The following is a 22,121-nucleotide window of genomic DNA, read 5'->3' on the forward strand; positions in this document are numbered from 1 at the left end:
TTAAGAGTGATGTCATGTGGTACTTATTACAGGGAAATGACAAAAAGAGAAAATAACAATAAACCTCTGTTGTAAACAGAGAGTCGTTCTCGTCACAACAGAAGAGTCAAAAACCTTCAAGCACTTCCTTACTTTTCTTTGTACCCCTTTATCGATCTGCTTGTCTAAGATCTCTCGCATGGCCTCAAGCTGCAGGAGAAGCACAACTATTTGACTACACAACTTATATTACCTCCAACAAAGAATTGCTCGCTGGAGCAAACTCTCTCTCTCTCTCTCTCTCTCTCTCTCATTATGTTTATATAGACCACAGAGCCCCACCATCCAGCTCAGTTGCGTCTCAGCTGCAGTTCGAAAAACAAGTAGGAGCGTGGCCAGCAGATTGCTCAGCATCTAACTAGAGGACACACACAAACGCAGAGAGTTGATCCTATTCACACATGGCCAGACACATGTGGACGTTACTCCAGACTGCGTGTCTGCTGGGTTTGTTATCCGCTGATTTACCTGGCCTTTCCGATGAAGAAATAACTCCCGATATGCGCTACCCACACAATTATTTTGGAGAATATGGGGAGGAACAGACCGAAGGTGAGTAACTGTGATGCTAAGATCATCAATATCGTTAGATTCTGTGAGTTATGAATAAACAGGTCCTGGTTTGAAAGAGTTCTGTCATCAGAGTTTGAGTGTCTTTAAGAAAGGATTTCCTCTGTGTATATAAGGAAATAGAGTGGATGTAGAGTTGAGGAATTTATGAATCTGAGGATATTTGCAGTTGTGAGGGCAGAATGTGTCTGTTGTGTATTCAGCTCTGTAATGTCAGGATGGCGTTGAAAGCTTTACCAGTAGCAGATGTTAAACCGGAATTGTGTGTTGATGGATTGCTGTGGTTTCGTTGAAATAAAGCTTTCGCATAAACAAACAAACAACTTTAGAAAGGGTACAATGTCGTACTGTAAGTGATGGAAAGAGACGACACAGAAAGTCAGCAAATTACTCAAAACAAATGAAAAGATTTGTTGTTCTTTTTTTTTAAATAATTGTTTTTGTGTTTTGTAGTTTAAGTAGTCAAAAGTTAAAACAACAATAATACACCATAACAAAACATTAAAAGGGCTATATGAAGGATATTTCCTCCAAAAATAAAAATGTTGTCATAATTCGTCCAACCTCATGTATTTAAAAACTACATGACTCTTTCTTCTGTGAAACTGTGAAGCACAAAAGAAGATCTTTTGAGTGCTGTTTGGTCAGTATTGTTTACTAAACAACGTTCTTCAAAATATCTTCTTTTGGGTTTGCAGATAAAAGAAGGGTGACATGAGGGTAAAATAAACAATAATAGAATTTTTATTTTTTAAAGAAAAATTACGTTATATATTTTCTTGTTCTGCTGAACATTAAAGTATATATTTTGAATAATGTAGGACAGTAAACAGTTCTGGGGCACTTTTGACTACCACTGTAATTTTTACTATTATAGTAGTAAATGGGGTCCAAAAACTAAGCATTCATCAAAATAGCTTTCTCTGTGTTCAACCAAACAAACACATTTTTACAGGTTTGGAACAACTAGAGATGAAGTAATTAATAACAGAATTTTAATTTTTGGGTGAACAATCCCTTTAACATCCAGATATTACTCTTCATTATCTGTGTAAGGCTCATGTAGATCTCCACTTACGAAACCTCGAACCCAACACATTGTGTCACGTTATTCACATACACAAACCTTGTCATGTAACTTTACTCTTTCCCTTGGTTTTCTGTTTGGCTCCCAGAGGAGACCCCCATGCAGACCACAGAGGAGACCCCCATGCCGTCCCCAGAACCCTGCAAGGCTTCAGCCTTCACCGAATGGGATAAGCTCTTCACCATGCTGGAAAATTCCCAAATGAAGGAGAACATGCTCCTGCAGTATGCCGATGACATCATCAAGGTGGAACTGCAGTCTCTGCGAGGGGAGATGCTGCAGTTCGTGGCGCAGTATGGGGACTCATGCGCGTCTGCAATTGACAAGGCGGCTCGGAGATCTGGGGCTCAGATGGAAACACGACTGGAGAATGCGCTGATGCAACTGCGAGAGGTCTCAGCCAATCAGTACGAGCAGCAAGAATCGGTCCTGCAGCAGCTACTTGCATCTAGTGTGACCCAGGATGCGCACCTAGAACGGCTAGAGAACTGCTGCCTGAAATCTTCCCAAGCCAAGAGTCTTCAGGCCCGGCATCTGACGCAAGAGAAGACTGATGGGGAGAGCAGAGTGAGGTTAGAGAACACTCTGGCTTCCATCTCAAGTGAACTACAAGCCATTCGGGAACAGATGACACGTTACATGAGGTCAAACCTGTCAAACAGGCTTCCATCAGGTGAGAATCTGATCTATGTTTCGACAAGCTAAAGCAGCCTATAATGTTGAAAGAAAGTAAGGCGTTGTAGCAGTTAAGAAAGAGAGATCTGGACTCCTGTCAAACCAAATGTGCCAAATGAAATCCATGAATTGGAGGAGAGATTATACAAACACATGTACAATTATGAAACTGGTTTTGAGAAACAAAACTACACGCTCCAATTCCAACACCCGCTGCAAATGTATTATTTAATGAGAATCAATCCTTTGAACGCAATCTGGATGGTATGGCGATGTGATGATTCGGCAATTGTGCTATTAATTCTGAGCTGTAAATCTGTGACTTATTCAAACCGTATTTTATGATCAAGCCAACTGATTTACACAAACACATCAAAAAACACATCAACTTATATGAACCCTGGACAGACAACCTTCCCTCCAAGTTAGGATGTAAATTTCTTCCAAAACCAAAACCTCCTTGGACCTTCCCTAATCTTCATCCGCTTTGTCCCTATCTATAGAGCCTAGTCAGTTTCGATTCAAGTGAGAGAAAAAAATATTTAATTTAAAGCTCATGCTTTCTGTATTAAAGGGCTTTGCAGAGGAAGAACAAATGAAAGACAGAGGGAATATAATCATTAACAGATAAGCATGGCGTGGTCGCACCAATGCGTCCGTGGGGAAAACAGAACCAGATGAGACTGTTTAGAGAATGAGTTAGTCTTCAGTCAGCCTCCCATAACAGGAAACCTAAGACAAATGTAATGAAAATACTGTAAGCTACGGTAGGAAAGTTGTGATCTGCAATAGCTAATCACCCAGTGGAAAGAGAACGTACCAATCCTATTAACCAAACCATCTCAGATTGTTTGACAAACCTTTCACTGCAATTCTGCTTCCTACTGATTGAAGATCCTCGTGGTTCTGCCGGCTTGCTGCTCCAGAGGGGTTTATCTCTTAATTGCATGAAAACGTACAAAACTGGCCATCCGGTGTATAAAATACGCTCAGCTAAGCACAAACTCGCATGAAACAAAACTGTGCAGTACAGGAAAGACCTTTCTAGCAGTATCCTTGTCATATTTACAAATGAATAAATAGCGTTGGGATAAATTTGGGAGTGAACAAAAATTTGAAGCTATCCACAATGACGAAATGTTTTCAGTGAAAATCATCCCTCTGAGGAACCACCACTACAAAATAAAAGTTAATTCTAGATTACATCACCAAAAAAAATTTCTAATAAACACTATGCACTTTTAGTTGCATTTTGTTTCGTTGTATTTATTTAACAAAAATACAAATTCCAAAGCAGACATGCCTCCTTGACTGATTTCGACCATAGAAACACATCTTAGACTGATGGGTGGAGGGGTTCACGATAGATTCATTCTGCTCCTTTTACCCAGGGAAATTAAGATTCATTGATAACATCTCTTTCCTCCACAGGCTGTGAAACTGGACTCCTCTTCCCCATGCGGTCTTCTACATCCAACGTCGAAGTAACACCCAAAAGACCGTTGCCGACCAAAGCAGTGACCATTTGCTTGTGGGCGAAACCGACCCAGGTTCTCACAAAGACCGTCCTCTTCTCTTACAGCACGACAGGCAACCCTTACGAACTGGAGCTGGTGCTCAACGGCCAAAGTGTCCAGTTCACGGTGGATGGAGAAACCCATTTGGTGGAGGCGCCAGGGGTGGTGCAAGAGGGTCAGTGGGTGCACCTCTGTGCGGTCTGGAGCTCATGGCAGGGCCTGGCTTCTGTGTGGGTGAACGGTCAACAAGCAGCGAGCTCTCCAGGAGTGGCTGAGGGTCATGAGCTACGCAGCAAAGGGAGCATACTTCTGGGACAAGAGTACGGACGTTACTTCAGGCATCTCCACATCCCGGAAACCTTTGATGCGGAGCAGGCCTTCACTGGGAAAATGACCGGAGTCAACATGTGGGATCGTGTTTTGGATTCACAGGAGATATCCCAGCAGGCACAGCTGGACGGAAGTGGTTGTGGTAACCGTGGTAATGTGGTGGCTTGGGGAGTGTCTGACATTGAGTCAAAAGGGGGCGTCAAGTTAATCTACTAATGTCTCTACAGTCTTAACCACCTGAGTCCTGTATATCGATCAGATGACCTCCTACAACACATTAGCTGCTTTGCTACTCCTGCATACAACAGTAATTTCTTTATTTCAGGAAAATGTTTCTTCACAGGAAAAGTTGGATTTCGGGGTGGACTGGCAGTCATAATGCAAGTTAAAGCAGTTAAACTGCTGCCATTTGGGGCACATCATATCATTCATTAATCATTTCTAAATTTGGTTTTAAACACATTTTGTATTGTCAAAGTATTTATCTTGTTTGAAAATGTTTACATTTTGGTTTGACTTAATTTGTAATCTATTTGTAATCTAATCGTTCAATCCATTGTGATGTTGTTCTTCTGCAATATTTTAAAACTTATAGTCGATCTATCTTGTGATATTTTTATTTTGCTACATAAATACTGCTAATGAATATGTTTTTATGCACCTGAACACGTTTTTAGCTACTTGCTACATTTTGATGATGGAACTGTGGAAAATGTTTACAAGGTCAACGTGACTTTTTGCTTCCCCTAATGTGTGAAATGTATTATAATGTACATTGTTTTTATTGAGGCTAAGATGAATGTATAATGTAAATAAGTATTTTTCAATGAGGGTCAGGAAACTATAATAAAATTTTAACTAAAATAAAACTAATTGTCACTTGATATTCAAAGCTTTACATTTTTGAACAACTTGAATGGAACATAATACATATACGTTACATATACTTGTCACAAAATATGTCCGAATAGACAACCTTATCTCGAAACTATTTTACATTGTGGCAAATTCATCATACAAAAACGTATGATTATAAGAAAAAAGATATTCTGAAGCCCCTCCCCCCTAAACTCGCCCTTAAACGTAAAACACAAAAGCAAATCATATTAAAACTACATTGTACATAGAACTACATTGTACGAATTCATCCGAATTAGCCATCTCATAAATTAGGTTTTAAATCAAATGTTATAAATCAAATTTAAAACGTTTAAAAAGTATTTTGAGGTAAGCAGAATACATAATAAAATGAATTGAGTTTAGTCATTAGGAATTTAAAGTCACCATGAAATCAAAATGTCCTATTATGAAACAGTTATGGCATGAGGGCGAGGCTACAGAAATTATGTTTTTGCCCCTACCCTCCAGCAACATGTTGCTGAATATCCAATCAGCTCCTGATGAATGAAACCAAGTCAATGAAACCTACATTTTATAAAAGAACATGATTGAAGAACTACTGAATGATGCTTCAGCAGAAAAGGAGGCGGAACCCTGTGCATTTAGCCAAACAAATTACATTTAAGATAAAGTCTATGAAGACACTTATAAGAAACCTCATTGAAGTTAAGCCCCCCTAAATTTTACCCAAGATCAAGATTACATCAGTGATCTAAGTGTTGAACTAATTATTTCAAAACACAGGTGAATGTGATACTTCAGAAGTGAAGAATTTAACTGAGGACTAGACAAAACAGCACAAGCCACATTATGCCGTGTCTGTCATTTGAGACAGTTTACATATATAACACAGCGTATCTGAGGAACTGAATGACATTGGCCACGGGGCAATGTAAGGGAACGACAAATCAGAGGCTAGGCAAACTTGCTCAGGCCTCAGAGCGATAAGTGCATCCAGATGGTGGTAAGGAGACAGCATTCTTGAAGGGATATTACTAATAATGAGCATAGCTTGAGGGACTTTGGGAACCAGTCAGGCCCTTTAATGTTTCAAAGACGCCCTTCTCCACCTCTACCTCTCCTGCTCCTGTAAGAAGCATAAACACCAAAGAGCTATGTCTCTAATATGCTCCAGACCACCACAAACAACCATGTAGTTCCTCCGACATAACTTTAACATGAGACCCCTGTATCGAGTCTGCCTTAGGGACGCGTATACTCAAGAAACATGAAATACTGTTAGACGCTTAAGCTTTTATAAACGTCTTAAAAAACTTGATCACTTTGAACCGTAAGCTTGCCCTGCATGCTGTAAAGATCAGAATATGTCGGTATACAAAAATATGTGGATGTGTTTAATAGAAGGCTTACCAGCGAGAACTGCTTTTGTCAGCGTCATCACTTTGCTTGAAACACATGGCTGAAAAAGCAGCACCAAACCATCATGCTGGTCTTTTCTTTATGCTGTTAATTTGTCACTACAATTTGAACCTACAAACCATAATTTATGTGTACTTACCAACAATGACCTTACTTACCTTGTAAATGTTTGCTTTACACAAAGCCGTGCATGATACTTTAATTGTTTGTCTACCAATATAATCTTTACAAATGAACACAACATTTATTATTTCTGGAGCTTAAATCCAATAGCCAGAAGTAAAAAGCTAAAATGAGGCTATAAACAGACTACACCACAGTCGCTTTATATCATTGTCACAACCCCCAAGCCTCAGAATACTCTTTCAAAGTTAATTTAAACAAAATTTTCAAGTAATTTCTCTGTGAATGAGCCCCCATCTATGTTTTTTGATATTTGTGGCCATGTTCTAAAAAATTTTTGAACATCCAAGACAATGTCTGTCGTGGAATTTAGCAACTTGTTAGCAACCGCCATTTTAAAGACACGCAAAAGCTTTAAAAAACAAAAGCGGTGTTTTGCTGCTATGCTTTATGTGGTAAAATAAAACGTTAAAATATTTAGTGGTTTTGTCCAATATAAACCTTATTTAAATTTTTTAACAAACACCCATTCAAAAACCCATTGACTTTGAGGCGATAGAACCAGAAGTTCTAACATGCTAACTTGCTACAAAAACTTGTCATCGTTGCATACTATCCCACTATACAGTGAATTTACCCCGAAACATGCTGGTAACCAAATAATATGGGTTAAGATTAGTTTCAGATTTGGTATCTAGTAATTCCACAATTGCACACTAAACTCCATGTCAAACCGTAATGTAAATTCAGGTGCAACGATTTTCCTTTACCCTTTCCTAACCTGAACTCAATTACCCCACCTTACTTCATGTTCCATAGACTGTGAAAAGGTCATATGTTATTGGTTCATTGTAGACTTCTGGGAACTTGGACCAGAGTGATGTCCAGGAAGGAAGGAGACTAATTAGAAGACAGACCCCAAAAGGGAATCTAAAGAACGGGTCAGGACGAGACTGAGCTATTGAAGCTATAATAAACTTATTATAGGCCACTGTCGTTGCTCTGCCTATAACGCACAGCATATGCAGAAACCAAATCTAATCTGCCTATACTGGACATGAAGAACCGCTAACTATAACTGTAAGTAAAGTACAGTAATTTTGCTGAGTCATGTTGAATTTTGGCAAGAGATATCTTGAACCTAGAGTGAAATGTTTTTATTTCAAAAGCTATCATTTTCAACAGTAAGCACCTAGATCCTAAGAAATCGACACTGTACTTTCGTCTTGTGTCATGGCATCAGCCTTCTGAGAAACAATGAGTTAGCTAAGTGTTCATATGGTCTAAAACAATAGTGTATCTCTCTTCTGCTTCTGGGACTTAGGCCAGAGATTCTGCTTACTCATGTGTCTTTCTATTCCAACTCTTGTCTTCTAGATTTGCGGGATGTATGTCAATCAACAAATAATAATGTTATACCATACAATATACAAAACATGATTGTGACAGATCTATTTCATAACCAGTTCAATCAAAATAATGCTGCTGGGCAACAGGTGGGACCACTGCTTTACAGCATTTTAGCACAGAATCCAGCCAAATTAGCCAGAAGCCAACACGGACAATGTAAAAGAAAATACAACCCAAACTACACTGAATGCAAGTACACTTGACCCGAATAAACATGGTTTGTATTCACCACAATTTTGAGTTGCTACTTGACGCCCAATGTAAAATCTGGGTCCTGAAGCAAAAGGGCCACTAGACCACTAAACCAGATATTCACTAAAATACCTTTACACTGTGTCACTTTAATAATTCTAATTAATCACTTCAAGTGGTGATTCTTGGCCAGAATGAAGAGAAAAGTTAACCAGACTTTAAACCAATTCATCAGCTAACCCCATGAAGAATAAACATGCCAGTGGGTCAACTAGTACAAAGGAAGTCCCACATGAGCACAACTGAGGCTCTCTAATTAGGTTTCTCAGGTGAAAGTGACCTATTTGTCAGATATGGTGACCCATACCCTAAATGTGACTTCTGCATTAAACCCATCCAGAGAGTAGTGAACACACATACACCCGAAGCAGTGGGCAACTATCACTGCAGCGCCCGGGGAGCAATTAGGGACAAGGTGCCTTGCTCAAGGGCACTTCAGTCGTTACCCGCTGGCCCTAAGAATCAAACCAGCAACCTTCTCATCACTTGTCCGACTTTCTAACCATTAGGCCACGACTGTCTCATTTCCTTCAGTGTGGCAGCCAAATCTAGCGGTATCCAATTTATTTCTCTTAAAAACTCGAGCACTCTTTATCTTTAGTCCTTTCTATGGCTCATTCAGAAGGTATGATGTCATCCTTTGGCTGACCCATGCAGTATGACAATGAGCTATGGTCGATGTAAATTAGAAAATGTTTTTCACTAATGAAGCCTCTGATGACCCGGGCCAACAATCTGTTTCGCTCATCATTCTATTGAGCAGACTGTTTCAACACAATAACTTACTCACAACAATGAGATCTTTATTTTCGAAGGGCAAGAATTTGTACGAGTGTATTTGAAGAGTTGAGATTAAAGTATATTTTGGCAACGGCGGCTGTTTCATTTCAAAAGCGACGATGTAGCAGAGCCAAAGATGTTATAACGTATGCTTCATTGTGTATGTCTCAAATGACCCATTTAAACTGTGGTTTTGGGACAAGAAACCAGAAACACACACTGTGGGCTAGAAAGACCACACGCCCTCTGTGTTGTGTGGATGCTGTGGGTGGCAGATTATTGCATGTGGAAACTAAACAGTCACTGCCGGTCTGTGTGTTTGAATAGTTCTGTAAAGGCACAAGGGAATTGCTTCTCTTATTACCAAGAAGGGAATGACGAGTAGGGTATGCGAAGCAGTGACTCTTGGCATCTACGATGGTTTTATACCTTCCTTGACTCATCATTCTGATCTGTGACCTAATAAAACAGGGTGAGCGTTGACCAAGACTTTGACAACTAGATTTATTTAGTTTTTTTACACGTGCTGCGTACAGTGACAATCATAGACCACACAGAATATTTGTAATGTGTGATGTACAGTTATGAGGAACATATTTTTTTATCAACAAGATTTCACTCCACGAGATAAAGTTTTCTGATGCGTTGCATAGATAGAAGATACTTACCCTAAACTCTGATTGTCTGTACGACATATTCCACTTTGATGTCCATAAACACATACAGTTGTGGCCAAAAGTGATGTCCAAGTGACGTTAACGGTTTATCGAAAAAAGGCTGGCCATTTAAAGCAAATAATGTGTAAATATGCCCCCAGGACATCACTTTTGTCACTGCTGTACTGTACAGCAGTTGAGGATGTCGTGTACTCTGCACCACGCTGGTGACCTTCCATGGCCCCTTGCTTTCCCCCTGAACCCCATTTCTGACCCTTACCTCCAAGTACGCTGCAGGTGATATCCTTAGTGTGTTGGGCCAAGAGTTCAGCTTTGGCAATGGCAGCCAATGATAAGTAACTGGACATGTTTCTGCTCAGCTCTTGGTTCCCCTGCCGCAAGAATCGAACAGCCACAGGCACGGCCAGCGCCATCACTGGGGCCCTATTGTAATTCTGCAAAAAGAGACAAATACTGATATTGTCCCATAACTTCAGACTCTCCTCTCAGGTCACAGATTATGTCAATCAACTGCTAAATGTTTACAGGTTATGACATTCACACCTTAAGCTGAACTGAAAATGTCAATAAGATGCTTTATTTAAATGAGGACAAATTGTTTCAACACCGTATGCCCAGAATGATCAATAAAGTCTGGGTTATTAGATCCAAACAGTAAACATGTAAGGGTAAACTGGCTTAGTGGCTGCTTCATTAATATAAAGAAAACACTGAATAAGACATAAAAGATAACAATTAACATTTCAATAGATCTGCTTTAAGAGTATGATGTGGGTGAAACCTCATTTTAAATGTTCTGCTGCCCCCTATAGGGTACATGATGCAAATATTTTAAGGGTCAAACAGTTAAGTAAACAGTGTACATTTAAGATTATAACATTAGACATTTACAGAATATTTCTAACCTATCCTAATGGACTTCTAATGTCCGAACAGAGTTATTAGTTTTAGATCGTAATAGATCTTAGCTCTATTTAATTGTATTAATACTTTAAATTAGCTTTTAGTTTTAGTTTTTTGTGTAAATTTGGTTTATGCTTTTAACATTTTATAACTTATGGTTTATTTTTTATGTTGCTATAATTAATTTTTATTTTTATTTAATTTTCATTTTTGTTTATTATGAATATTTGTTGACAATACTCTGTATAGATTACACTACAGATACAACTTTTCACTATTTTGTCTGTCAAATTGTGTGATTAGTTGACTATTCAAAATAATTAATTATTATTTATTTTTAGCACAACAAATATGATCCCTTTGGAAACCACAAAAAAATGTTCATAAAGTATGAGTGCGGTTTCTGAAGTAAGCAGACATAACTCCTGTCCTGTTTAAAGAGAGCCTCTTTATTCTCTCACCTCAAGAGAAAATGTCCTTGAACATCTAAGCAAAAACATAGAAAAACGTGACGTAAAGCAAATAACTTACAAAACTAATTATGAAAACCCATTTCTATATGACGTTGCTCATTGGTTTTAAAGAGCTCTTGCAGAAAACGCAGTCAAGTAGCAGCTGTCTACAGAGTCCTGATCTCCACCTTTACCCAGAATGCATCACTCTAACTCAGCCTCTCCATAAGCCCTGCTGAGGGATTCATACTGTATGTGTCTCATTATATAAGTGAATGTGTGTGAGAGGGAGACTAAGAGAGCGAAAGCCAATGGGGTGAGAGAGGACACTGAGCGGATGGATGTGGGGCGTGGAGCAGCCGTCTAGAGAAATTAATTATAACATGACTTCAAAAAGCTCCTTAAAGAGTAAATAATAAGAAAATGGAGAGATTATGGCTTATTGCTGTCATGCGTGTCAGTTGTGTCTTGAGTCACATCACTTCAGACTCTGTGAAAGACTACAATTATGACAACCAATCAGCTTCAAACACTTAGAATGGAAAAGTCAGGACCCTCCTTTTTTCTTTTAAGAGGGTTTGTACATCTGTGCAAATACTTTTAAACAAATGATGATGTTTAGTGGATGCACGTTCTCCTCAAGTTTACACAGGATAAAAAAAAATGTTACTCGGTTTGTTATTATCTGTAATGATATTAATAGAGTACATGTCCGACTTACATTCCTGCACACAATTGTACACTGAACATGAAGGTCTGTGAGGAGGCTGTAAGGAGTTAATGTAAGATTACAATGAAGGTGATTCGTGTGGCACCTGCAGGATGCAGCTTGTGATGTCAGAGGCGATCTTGGCATGAGGCGTGTCTTCATCTTTGCCCTGCGGCTGAAGGTTGTGTTCAAGACATGACTCCCAAAGTGACACAAGCGCCGCTCCGTGCCTCTCGATCGAACCCGTTTCTCGGATGGCTGTGGTGATGCGCGTGATGCAGATCTCCACTACCGCCTGGTCATTGTCATTGGTCAGGTAGTCCTGTAGCCAGATGAGAAACCTGTGAGGTCATAACTGAATACAGATGATAGAAGCATGCACTGTCTATTAACCTTTGGCGTGCAAATGATTGTGATTTCTGAATAGGAGCAGAACTTTCAAGGAATTTAAATCTCTGTTTTGCATATATATATTTGAATATATTAGATCTATATTTTGGCAAATGCAAGAACTGCTCCCTGATTTTCGATTCTTAATACTAAACATGAAAAATAAATAACGATATCAGTTTTGTCGGTGCATACGTTTTTAACATATTAACTGTTCAAATCCATTCAGCAAAATATTACACATTTCCTCAAAGAATAGCACAGAAAATGTAAGTAATGTTTGAGAATGAGTCTGGGCCTGATTATGAGGCATGTTTGGAATGATAATAGAATGCAAGTGACAGTGCAAAGGAGTACAATGAAGGCCCTGGAGAGAGAGAGAGAGAGAGAGAGAGAGAGAGAGTTCTTAACCTTTTTAACATTTTAGCCAAGATTTACATCCATAAAACCAAAATAACACATTCAAATCCCTCATATATTACTTTCTGCCATATTTGAAAAGCATATTAAATATAAAAACACAGAATAAGAAACTCGAAAAAACTACAAAAGTTTTGAAGCTTTTCAAAAAAAATATATATATAATTACAATAAATAACATTAGCTAACACCTACCCCAACCCTAACCTTACAATAAAAATATAATCAACTATTTTGAACGTGACAAAAATTGTGCGGTATTGAAGTGCGCATGCCCAGTGGACGTAGCCGTATCCTAGTCAAAACCCGCTTGACCGAGATTAACTTCCGTTCTGTGTTTGTCATCGGTCTGTCTAGTGGCTAGTAATATGGCGCCTACTAAAAAAGCACTGAGAGTTAAGGTGATGACTAGACTGAAGCAAGGATCAAGTTGTTGTGTTGTGGGATGCAACGTGATCTCTGGAACAAATGCCCTTTCAAAAATAAAAATGTTTCGGTTTCCCAGAGACGAGGAGAGACGAGGAGCATGGACCGCCGCTGTGCTCAGAGAGGTTTGGCAGCCATGCAAGAATACAAGGATCTGTAGCACTCACTTCATTACAGGTAACAACAACCTCATGAAGCAACAGATAACGTTAACAGCTAGCTGACCAGTAACAAGCCTGCAGAAGTAGTAACGAATAAGCTAAAAGGACACGTAGCTAACATTGTATAACGTTAATGTTAACTCAATGTAATTGTTGATACGCTTTAGCTATGGTTAACGTTATGATACATGAAATCCATCAAACATAAGAGCAACAATGTTTTTCAATCAGACGGGTTAAGTAGCAACAACATAAACAAACTTCCGGTAGACCTTTGCACAGAATCAGTAAGTCTTGAGTAGTTTGAATTAATTGTAGTTTAATTTTATTGTATACAATTACAAAAACATTAATATAAATTAATATTAGTATACATTAAATATAAAATAAAAGGGTATACTGCTAGCCACTAGCCAGACTGATAACCAACACAGACCGGAAGTTAGCTTCAGGCCAGGAGCATATGCCTTGCTTATTGGGACATACCAAATTACAATAGCTCATTTATTTTCTAATAAACTACTAAATAAAGACGTATTACATTTGCACTGGCATATTTACTCCATTATCGATGATAGATATTTAATCTGTAAAGCTGCTTTGAAAGAGTATACGTTGTGATACTGAAAATAAATTAGACCTAATTTCATTGTACTAGAATGCTACTAATATAGTAATACTGATACCAATATAATTTTTTTTAGCAATATCTTATAAAGAATGCATTTTTGACACACAAATCTGCATGTAACCAGAAAAGATCAGGCAAAGCATGTATGATGTTCAGCAAAGTGCAACACTAAAGGTTCCTATCATTTTTTTTTTAGGTGCACCATCAGTGGACCCATTACACCCAGATTATGTTCCATCAATATTCGAACACATAAACGGCGTCAGTGGTTCACAGAAGAAACAGAAGAGAACATCTGTGGTAAAGTCTATCCTTGCTGACACTGGAGAAAGATGCACTGCTGTGGGTACAGATCTTTCATTGGCAGACATCGAGCAGTTACAAAATGAAAAATTTGAATTGCAAAGAAAAGTTGCTTTACTGAAGATGAAACTGGAATTGCAAGAAAACGAGTACAAGATCAGAGTTCAAAGTGAAATGTGAGATTGTCTTAAACATCTTTTGTGAATGGCTCGATGTGATGGCAAAAGAGTTACAATCCGTTGACCATCCAGAAAAGATGTCAGAAGACTAGGTTTCCAACAAGTTAGATGTAAAACAGTTTCACTGAATGTTTTGCCACCAAATGTGTCCGTCTTCATGTACCAGCATCTACAAAAGGGATAAAAATGGACATATTCAGTAATAAACTATAAATTAACAGTTTTATTGACTGATATATAAATACTGTAGACTACAATTTCTGTTGCTTTTACTGTTCTCAATGTAAAAAGTAAAATAGCTTGATGTTTCAAAAACACAAACAACATGCTTTTTTTAGAATAAACGCAAACCTTTTTTTTTCATGTTAGACTGGTTTCAAATCAGCACTGTTGAGCTGCTTTTGGGACCATTTTCATTTAGCTATCACTTAACTGCAGTTTTCTATTTGCAAATGCCTCCATACCTTTTGGCAGCGTGTGTTTAAATAAAAGCTAAAAGCATAGCCTTTGCATACAGCTATTTTGATGACCCTAATTGATTTAGTGGGGGAAGGGAGAGCGGAGCTTGTAGCTTGATGTTTTTGCATGGTTTCAAGAATTGAGCTACTGGTTGTGGATCAGTCTGAAAGGAAATTTGAAATGTACATTATTCATAAATATATTATAATTTTTAATATTAATATAAAAATAAGGAAGACACATTTATATTATTAAATATCATATTATTAAATATAATGATAGTTAAAATATCTCCACTTCTCGGTAACCTGTGACCAAATCGTACCGACATGGCTACACAACTCTCTATTGCTGCATAGATCAGATAGATATATTATCAACAGAATAAATTCCAGCATTGCAATAGCTAATCTAAATGCTAACCACTGCCTCAGTGGTTGGAGCATGGCGCTACCAATGCCAAGGTCATGGGTTCGATTCCAGGGCAGAGCTCCAGACTAATTTTCCCCACTGGTCGCACCAACTTATAATTTGATCTTTTTTACAGTGATTATAATGATCTCAGTTGATGAATCGTTCTGTTAATTTGTCACTGTCTTTTAAAATAGGCACTTAAAATTTGCGGTTTTAACACCTGAGAGCCAAATAAATCCAAAATAAATGCAAAGAAACTTTTTATTTGTTACTTTATACAGTTAATATTTAGTTTTATTTTCAAGTTAAATATAGGCTATGAAATGATCTGACACAAAATTGTTGATTGTTTCAACAAAATGAATTGGTTCAAATCAGTCATTACATCGCGAATCGGACATAACGCGCTGTTTGTTTTTCTCAGCTGTTTCGCAAAAGATAGAAGTTAACATGGAAAACACTTCACTGGATATGATATTTCCTTTATCTCAGCAGGATGTGCGGAACACTTGTCAGGGAAGAAAAGGAGACATGTTTTTGTGAACAGGCAATTATCACAAGCACGTCATTTACCAGTCACAAAATCACATTAAATGTTAAATAAATATTTGGTGGGGCAAAAAATTTTTTGCCACTCCCACCAATGCGAGACCCGTTATAAATTCGTGAGCATTTTGGTCGCAGTCAAACTCAGATACAATTTATAGTATAATGCATTGTAAGTCCCTTTGGGTAAAAGTGTCTGCCAAATGTAAAATGTAATGTAAAATGTTACAGAAAGTCATACTTACCATGCCATCCAGATGGAATGCCCACACTGGACTTCACCATTCTTCATCGTAAACAATCCATGTGGAGAAAGTGTCCAACCCGCCTCGATTTCTCCGTAAACAACACATGTATTTCCATTCATGTGGGTCAGAATGCTTTTAACTTTTCCAGAAGGAAAATAGTTACAGGTACCCAAGCTGCAATATGCCTTGAACGCCTCCCTTGTATGTACACATTTCTTCTCGTCTAAGGTCACTGGAAGTTCCATTTGGGCCATAAAAGCATGAATGTGCAACTAAAGTTTGTTTATGTTGTTGCTGTTGAAAACTTGGAACCAAAAGTTTTGACTAAACATGTGGACTGAACATGTGCGACTATTCTATAATACCATATAAAAAAGTTTGAAATATAGTAGTCTTACACATTGAATCCATCAGTTCACCAGCGTTTGTTAACCAACTACTTATGGAACAGATGTGCTTTTTGGAGCTTCAAAAAAACTGAACACTATTCAACTGGATTACAAAGCCAAGGAGACCCAGTATGTAATTAGTTTAAGAAAAGTCATACAACTGATGAGATTTTACCTTTTTAGTCGGGTACTTGGGTAGACTTATATTGATGGCAAAAATAAAAAACTTTACGGGTTTATCTTTGTTTTTCAAATCTCGGCATCTTAATATCTGCATCTCCATATTGACTTTCATTTCATTTATTGTTTTACATTAGTTTCTTTACTTTATGTTTTGAATATTTGTTTTTAAGTTACTTTGTGAGTGTAAAATAAAATGTTATTATGTAAACGAAATAAAATGCAAAAAATTGTACGATCTGATTTCTTTAAACTCATTTAAGGAGGTTGTATGATGCCTTTGCTTGTCTCCTGTCAGCGTGTTGTACAGTATACTCACCGGAGAGCAGGATATGCTTTTGATTTCCTCTAGGGCTTGAGACAGACAATCTTCAATCTCATGGTCATCCAGGGAGAAGAGATCACCTGCGCGGGACAGGTCTCTCTGTCCCAGCACTAGACGGAAGAGATGATGCATTCTGGGTTGGGCTCAAGCTTGAGCAGGCTGCCTCTGCTGCCCTGTGTTACCGCGATGGCCTGACATGATCCTGATGGTGACGGGGTGCCGGGCAAAAACATACAACTAGAAAACTACAACCTAAAACCACAACACAAACTAAAATTAATGTTAACATCATTTAAACCATCATGTCACACCTTTCTTCTGCGGAATACAAAAGAAGATATTTTGAAAAATGTTGTTGACTGAACAGCAATGGCAGCCATTCACTTGCATTGGTTTTGTGTCTATACAACAGAAGTCAATGGCTGCCACGGCTGTTCGGTTATCAATATTCTTCAAAATATCTTCTTTTTTGTTCTGCAGAAGAAAGAAAGCCACACATGTTTAAAATGACAAGAGGGTCAATGATGACAGAATTTTCATTTTTGAGTGAACTATCCCTTTAATGCAAACAATACAATAAACTTTATTTTTAAATGTGCAGTGCCTTGAGAACCCAGGACCACTGCTTTGAGATATTGTGCGCATAAATAAAAATCATCTATTGCCTCCAAAGTGAACCTGGATGGAATTCCAGGCTGCCAAACTTCCAGTTAGTTAATATAAAAAAACAATCACGCCAGTGTTCCCCTCGTGCACTAAACCACTGTTAATCTGTGATGTGTTAAACCCGTCCCCCCAGGAATTCATCATTTATTAAAGAGTAAAAAGTCACGCTTCCAGTCACACTGTTGTATCAAATGTGTTCAGTCATGCCTTTTTTTCATATTGCAGAATCTTAATCTGACACAATAGTATTAACCTAAGTCAAACATGGACTGAAAATAAACAATCTTGATAATACAACTCTACAGAGATATGCCCTGCGTCTGAAATAACTTCTGTGCTATATAACAGGTGAAAATGTGTAATGGTATGTGCGTGACAATAGTATGAAAAAAAAACAGTAGGCACAAGTACACATTAGACACTCCCAGATCAGATGCATCGGATGGACAATATTCTATCTAGGCCACAGGAGCAAAAGCCACCAAATATGGGAAAATTATTAATACATAAAATAATGATTATATATAGAACATAATAACAGTATATAACATTATAGAAAATTATTCATGTCATTATATCACCCCCAGTCACGAGAAGCCATATTATGACTGCTTTGGTTCAAAAACTAGCTAGTTCTTTACTAGCATTATAAATAAACCTAATGGAAAATCTATTTTAAAATTAATAATTTCAAAATTCGAAAAGGCCCAGAAGGGTGTGTAGCTACTAGCTTCCCTATTAATCCCTTTATCACAGGGTCCATTGTCACCTAACAATGATTCTGAAGGACAGCATAAGAATGCTTCTGTGTCTTCTTCAGCCTGACCATTCTGACACTCAAGAGCCAATGAAGATCAGAAGATAAACCAAAAAGAACATCTCTGTCTTAGGTCTGTCTGTTCTACTATCAGCCTCTAATCTAAATGAATCATAAAAGCTGCCATCAGTCAGTAGCAATGTGACCGTCTCTGAGGAGACAAGATGCACAACTCAACATCACTACCAAACCACTGATCCATAAATGTAATCCCAATGACTTTATATGTGTCTTCTCAATGAAAACTGCTTTTATTTGACCAGTATGTGCTTCATTACCTAGCGGTGATTTGGTTTGTTTCCTGTAGAATTCTGCAGGAATAAATCTGCTATGATGTCGATTGTTTGCAAACAGTGAGATGGTGCCCATACCACATCAGGTGGACATTTAGAGTAAAAATTAACTATGTATTTACTATAGGATTTAGGGTTAGTTACATGTAATTAAGCATAATTTATAGAAAATACTATAGGAAATATATGTAGCATGTGTAACAAGGGCACTGTAAAATACAGTGTTATATATTGTTCTTTGGTGTATCAATGTTGACCAGCACTATGCACTGTACCCTTGTTAATCACATAGCGTCGTCCACACACACACGCACGCACGTTTCATGCGATTCCACCATCACTAGACTATAGGCAAGACGTGACAATTCTGATTCGACTATGTAAATCCTTAGTCAAGGACACCCCTAAATGAATAAATAACTATTCAGTAAAAATAATAAGCATAAACTCTGTTTTGTTATTTTTACAGCATTTAGCATGCAGAAAGAAGGTCACTGGACTCTTAAACAATCACCAGCTACAATGAATCTCCAGGTTACGGCTTAACAATCTCAGGAATGCAGTCTTTAAAAACACGTTCTCATGGACACGCATGAATGCACTCATACGTTTAAAGATACGACACATGTAGGCGCTACAGAAATAACTTCTAAGCACACAGCTCTTCAGTTTGACATATGATTATTTAAGTTCCTATTTTCATTTTTAAAAACTTTAGTTTGGTATTTTATTGTGCAGAGTTTACTATAAGCCATTTGTAACTGGACTACCTGAAGAGAGCCAACGAATTGCATCATAGCAGTCTAATGTGTCAACCTCGATCTCAAATACTATATTTGTGGTTGTGATAGACTTATAGATCAGCAGGCTGAATGATCCGACATTTGATTGTTAAATTGTTGAAAACTGTTCATGGGAAGAACTCTACAATTAATTTTTTTACAGTTTGCTTGTGAATCCCATATTGCGTTTTGAATCGTGATATGGGTGTATTGTTAAACCCCAATATGCACTTAAATATGTTGAACAGATAAAAAAATGTATAAAATGATAAGTGTGGGTTAAAAAAGCTGAGTAGCTTTAAATCAAGCAGCTAGAAATAAACTGAGTGCACTGGTGGCCCCGCCTCCTTAAATTCTCATAGGTTGTTTCAAATGTAGAAACTGATCAAATAATTTCTTGTGGCTAAATTTATGTTTTTGCCAATGCTAACAAACAGGTTGTTGTTAAATCGTCATAGGTCAAAGAGAATACGGGTCACATGACAATAAAACATGTCGGATGGAGTATGTCCGAAATGTTTTCATACTACTCCCACTCATTCTATAAAGAACATACCATTATAATGGTCGATAGGTAGGTAGGTCCTTATTCAAAATCAGTATTTTCACAGTATGCAATTTAAGACGCTGTGAAAGTCTATTGGGTTGACTATTTCTACTAAAAAGACACCTAGTAACAACCAAGACCAGCCTATCAACGGCATGGCAACGTGCTAAAAACATGCAAAAAACCATAGCAATCTAGGCAACCACCCCATATGCAAGAACATCTGTATGTAGCCAATCATTACTTTAGGAGACATTGACAGAATTTAACATTGAGTCTTTTGTATTCCTGTTCCCTCCTTCACTGCTATAATGGGCACCTGTTGATCAAAGCGTCCCTCCTGGAGACAACTAGACTGAAGAACATCTTCATGAGCAAAGATATAAAGATAGACAGCATACCTGTTCTCTCCCTCCACAGCCGGCACACACTGGGTCCGTGTTCACAAAACACGTATTGTGTATGCCATCCTAGACAGGGTGGGAGTGGGTTTCCCTCCAGACTCACGGTCAAAGAGAGGCTTTGTGTGACTGAGATGAGGGTGGGACAAAAATGCCCATTCACACATTCCTTTACCATCACAATCAAAACAATGAGAGCAGCCAGATAAATGTCCTTGAAATTATAGCCCTCAAGGTCAGATACCACAGGCTGCAAATATTTAGAGCAGAATTCTAACCTTGAGTGGCCAAAGCACTTTTTATGTTCAGGTTGATCAGGATTTGAAGTGTTTCCATGTTAAAAGTAAAAAACTAGGCTTACTTTATTTTTTTATCATAATTTAATTAATTTCTTATTTTTTTAATTAGATTGAATTATGACACTCTTTCACTACAACTTTTTGGGTCACCCATCCAGGCATAAAAGAATTGTGTTATCATCTCATTATGCATACTGCAGATTGCAGAATGACATGCGATGAATGAGAACCAGCAAGAATGTAAACCATTTACTATATTTGTAAATATGTGTGAGTGAAAAAGAGTAAAAAATTTGCATGAATCGCTGGCAGATCTTTGCAGTTATATGTTGCATTATTTATGGTGTACAGCAGTGGTTCTCAAACTGGGGGGACCCCAAGATGGATCCAGGGGGGCCACAGATTTTGTGGCATTTTATGAAATACAGTAATGTATTAAGTTTTATCCAAAACTAGGATCACCAACCAAAATAATTGATGTTCCAGCATTGTAAAACTGAATTTGTTTTTGGTTTAATTAAAATTCTAAGTTTAAGATTATATGTCACCCCACACAAAGGGACCCTTACAAAGAGAAAGTTTGAGAACCACTGGTGTACAGTACTGCAGCTGCTGGGTCAGATTCTTACACGCTCACAGGCTGCAGTTCAGATACACACATACATGCACTTGTCTTTGGAGTGGCATCTGCCATTCCTCTGTACACATTCATGCAACGCTCACCATGTGGAAAATCTTCAGCTTTTAAACAGGAATGTACTGTGTAGCATTCATCCCGCTCCTTTAAGAATACACTTCACCCAAAAAATGAAATCCTGTCATCATTTACTCACCCTCATGTCATTGCAAACCTGAATGGCTTTCTTGCTTCAGCAGAACACAAAAGAAGATATTTTGAAGAATGTTGTTAATTTGTCCCTTTCACTTGCACTGGTTTTGTGACTGTCCATACAATAGAAGTAAACGGGGGCCAGTGCAGTTCGGTGACCAATATTCTTCAAAACATCTTCTTCTGTGCTCTGTGAAAGAAAGAAAGTCATAAATGTTTGAAATTACAAGAAGGTGAGTAAATGATTACAGAACTTTCAGTTTTGGGTGAACTATCACTTTCAAATTAAAAAAAAGTAAAATAGAAGGTAGAAAAGTATGTTTTAGAATCATACTCAATTATATTTTCCTAACCAGACATTTAATCTACTGTTGGTACAAATATCGTGTTATTACTAATTTATTATTTATTATTAATTGTATGCTTTATACATTCAAATAAGCATGTCAATGCGTGATTTCTTACCATATAACGGAGTTGTAGCCATACACTATTATATTAATTTATAATTTCTTAAAAAGCAGCGGCATACAGTTTTTCAACAGTTTCCACGATAATACGCGCGCTGTCAGGTCTCTGTTGCCTCGGTTATCCTCGGTGGAATGCGCGCGG

General features: G+C 37.9%; 2 protein-coding genes and 1 long non-coding RNA gene across 6 annotated transcripts in view; 2 read left to right on the forward strand and 1 right to left on the reverse strand.

Annotated features, from left to right (window-relative positions):
* veph1 (ventricular zone expressed PH domain-containing 1) overlaps positions 1-22,121 on the reverse strand; it is a 91,730-nt gene that overhangs the window by 68,912 nt on the left and 697 nt on the right. For 2 of the 4 annotated variants that reach the window (XR_008908774.1, XM_056765491.1), the window contains exons 2-4: positions 16,870-17,127; positions 11,911-12,126; positions 10,000-10,174 (exon numbers count right to left, since the gene is read on the reverse strand). Coding sequence is in view for 3 of the 4 variants with exons in the window: in XM_056765491.1 (XP_056621469.1) it covers positions 10,000-10,174; positions 11,911-12,126; positions 16,870-17,007 (529 nt within the window). In the remaining variant the exon portion in view is untranslated. Of the gene's footprint in view, positions 1-9,999; positions 10,175-11,910; positions 12,127-16,869; positions 17,128-20,381; positions 20,471-21,513; positions 21,700-22,121 lie in introns of those variants that run through there. The other 2 variants (XM_056765495.1, XM_056765492.1) reach the window with 2 other exon arrangements.
* On the forward strand, positions 312-5,104 carry ptx3a (pentraxin 3, long a). The gene is made up of 3 exons (XM_056765496.1): positions 312-591; positions 1,785-2,369; positions 3,803-5,104. Exons 1-3 carry the CDS (start codon positions 441-443, stop codon positions 4,432-4,434), a joined length of 1,368 nt encoding a protein of 455 aa, XP_056621474.1. The 5' UTR covers positions 312-440; the 3' UTR covers positions 4,435-5,104.
* Positions 12,079-16,785, forward strand: LOC130435146 (uncharacterized). The gene is made up of 2 exons (XR_008908775.1): positions 12,079-13,217; positions 14,029-16,785. It is a non-coding gene; the product is annotated as an uncharacterized LOC130435146 (long non-coding RNA).

Source organism: Triplophysa dalaica, chromosome 14 (genome assembly GCF_015846415.1).
Source record: "Triplophysa dalaica isolate WHDGS20190420 chromosome 14, ASM1584641v1, whole genome shotgun sequence".
In the NCBI taxonomy this organism is placed as follows: domain Eukaryota; kingdom Metazoa; phylum Chordata; class Actinopteri; order Cypriniformes; family Nemacheilidae; genus Triplophysa; species Triplophysa dalaica.

Excerpts from the sequence above, each read along its gene's own strand:
- ptx3a (XM_056765496.1), top strand. The coding sequence starts at position 441 with ATGGCCAGACACATGTGGACGTTACTCCAGACTGCGTGTCTGCTGGGT. Across the intron at positions 592-1,784 it reads TGGGGAGGAACAGACCGAAG|AGGAGACCCCCATGCAGACC; the intron begins GTGAGTAACTGT and ends TTTGGCTCCCAG. Across the intron at positions 2,370-3,802 it reads GTCAAACAGGCTTCCATCAG|GCTGTGAAACTGGACTCCTC; the intron begins GTGAGAATCTGA and ends TTTCCTCCACAG.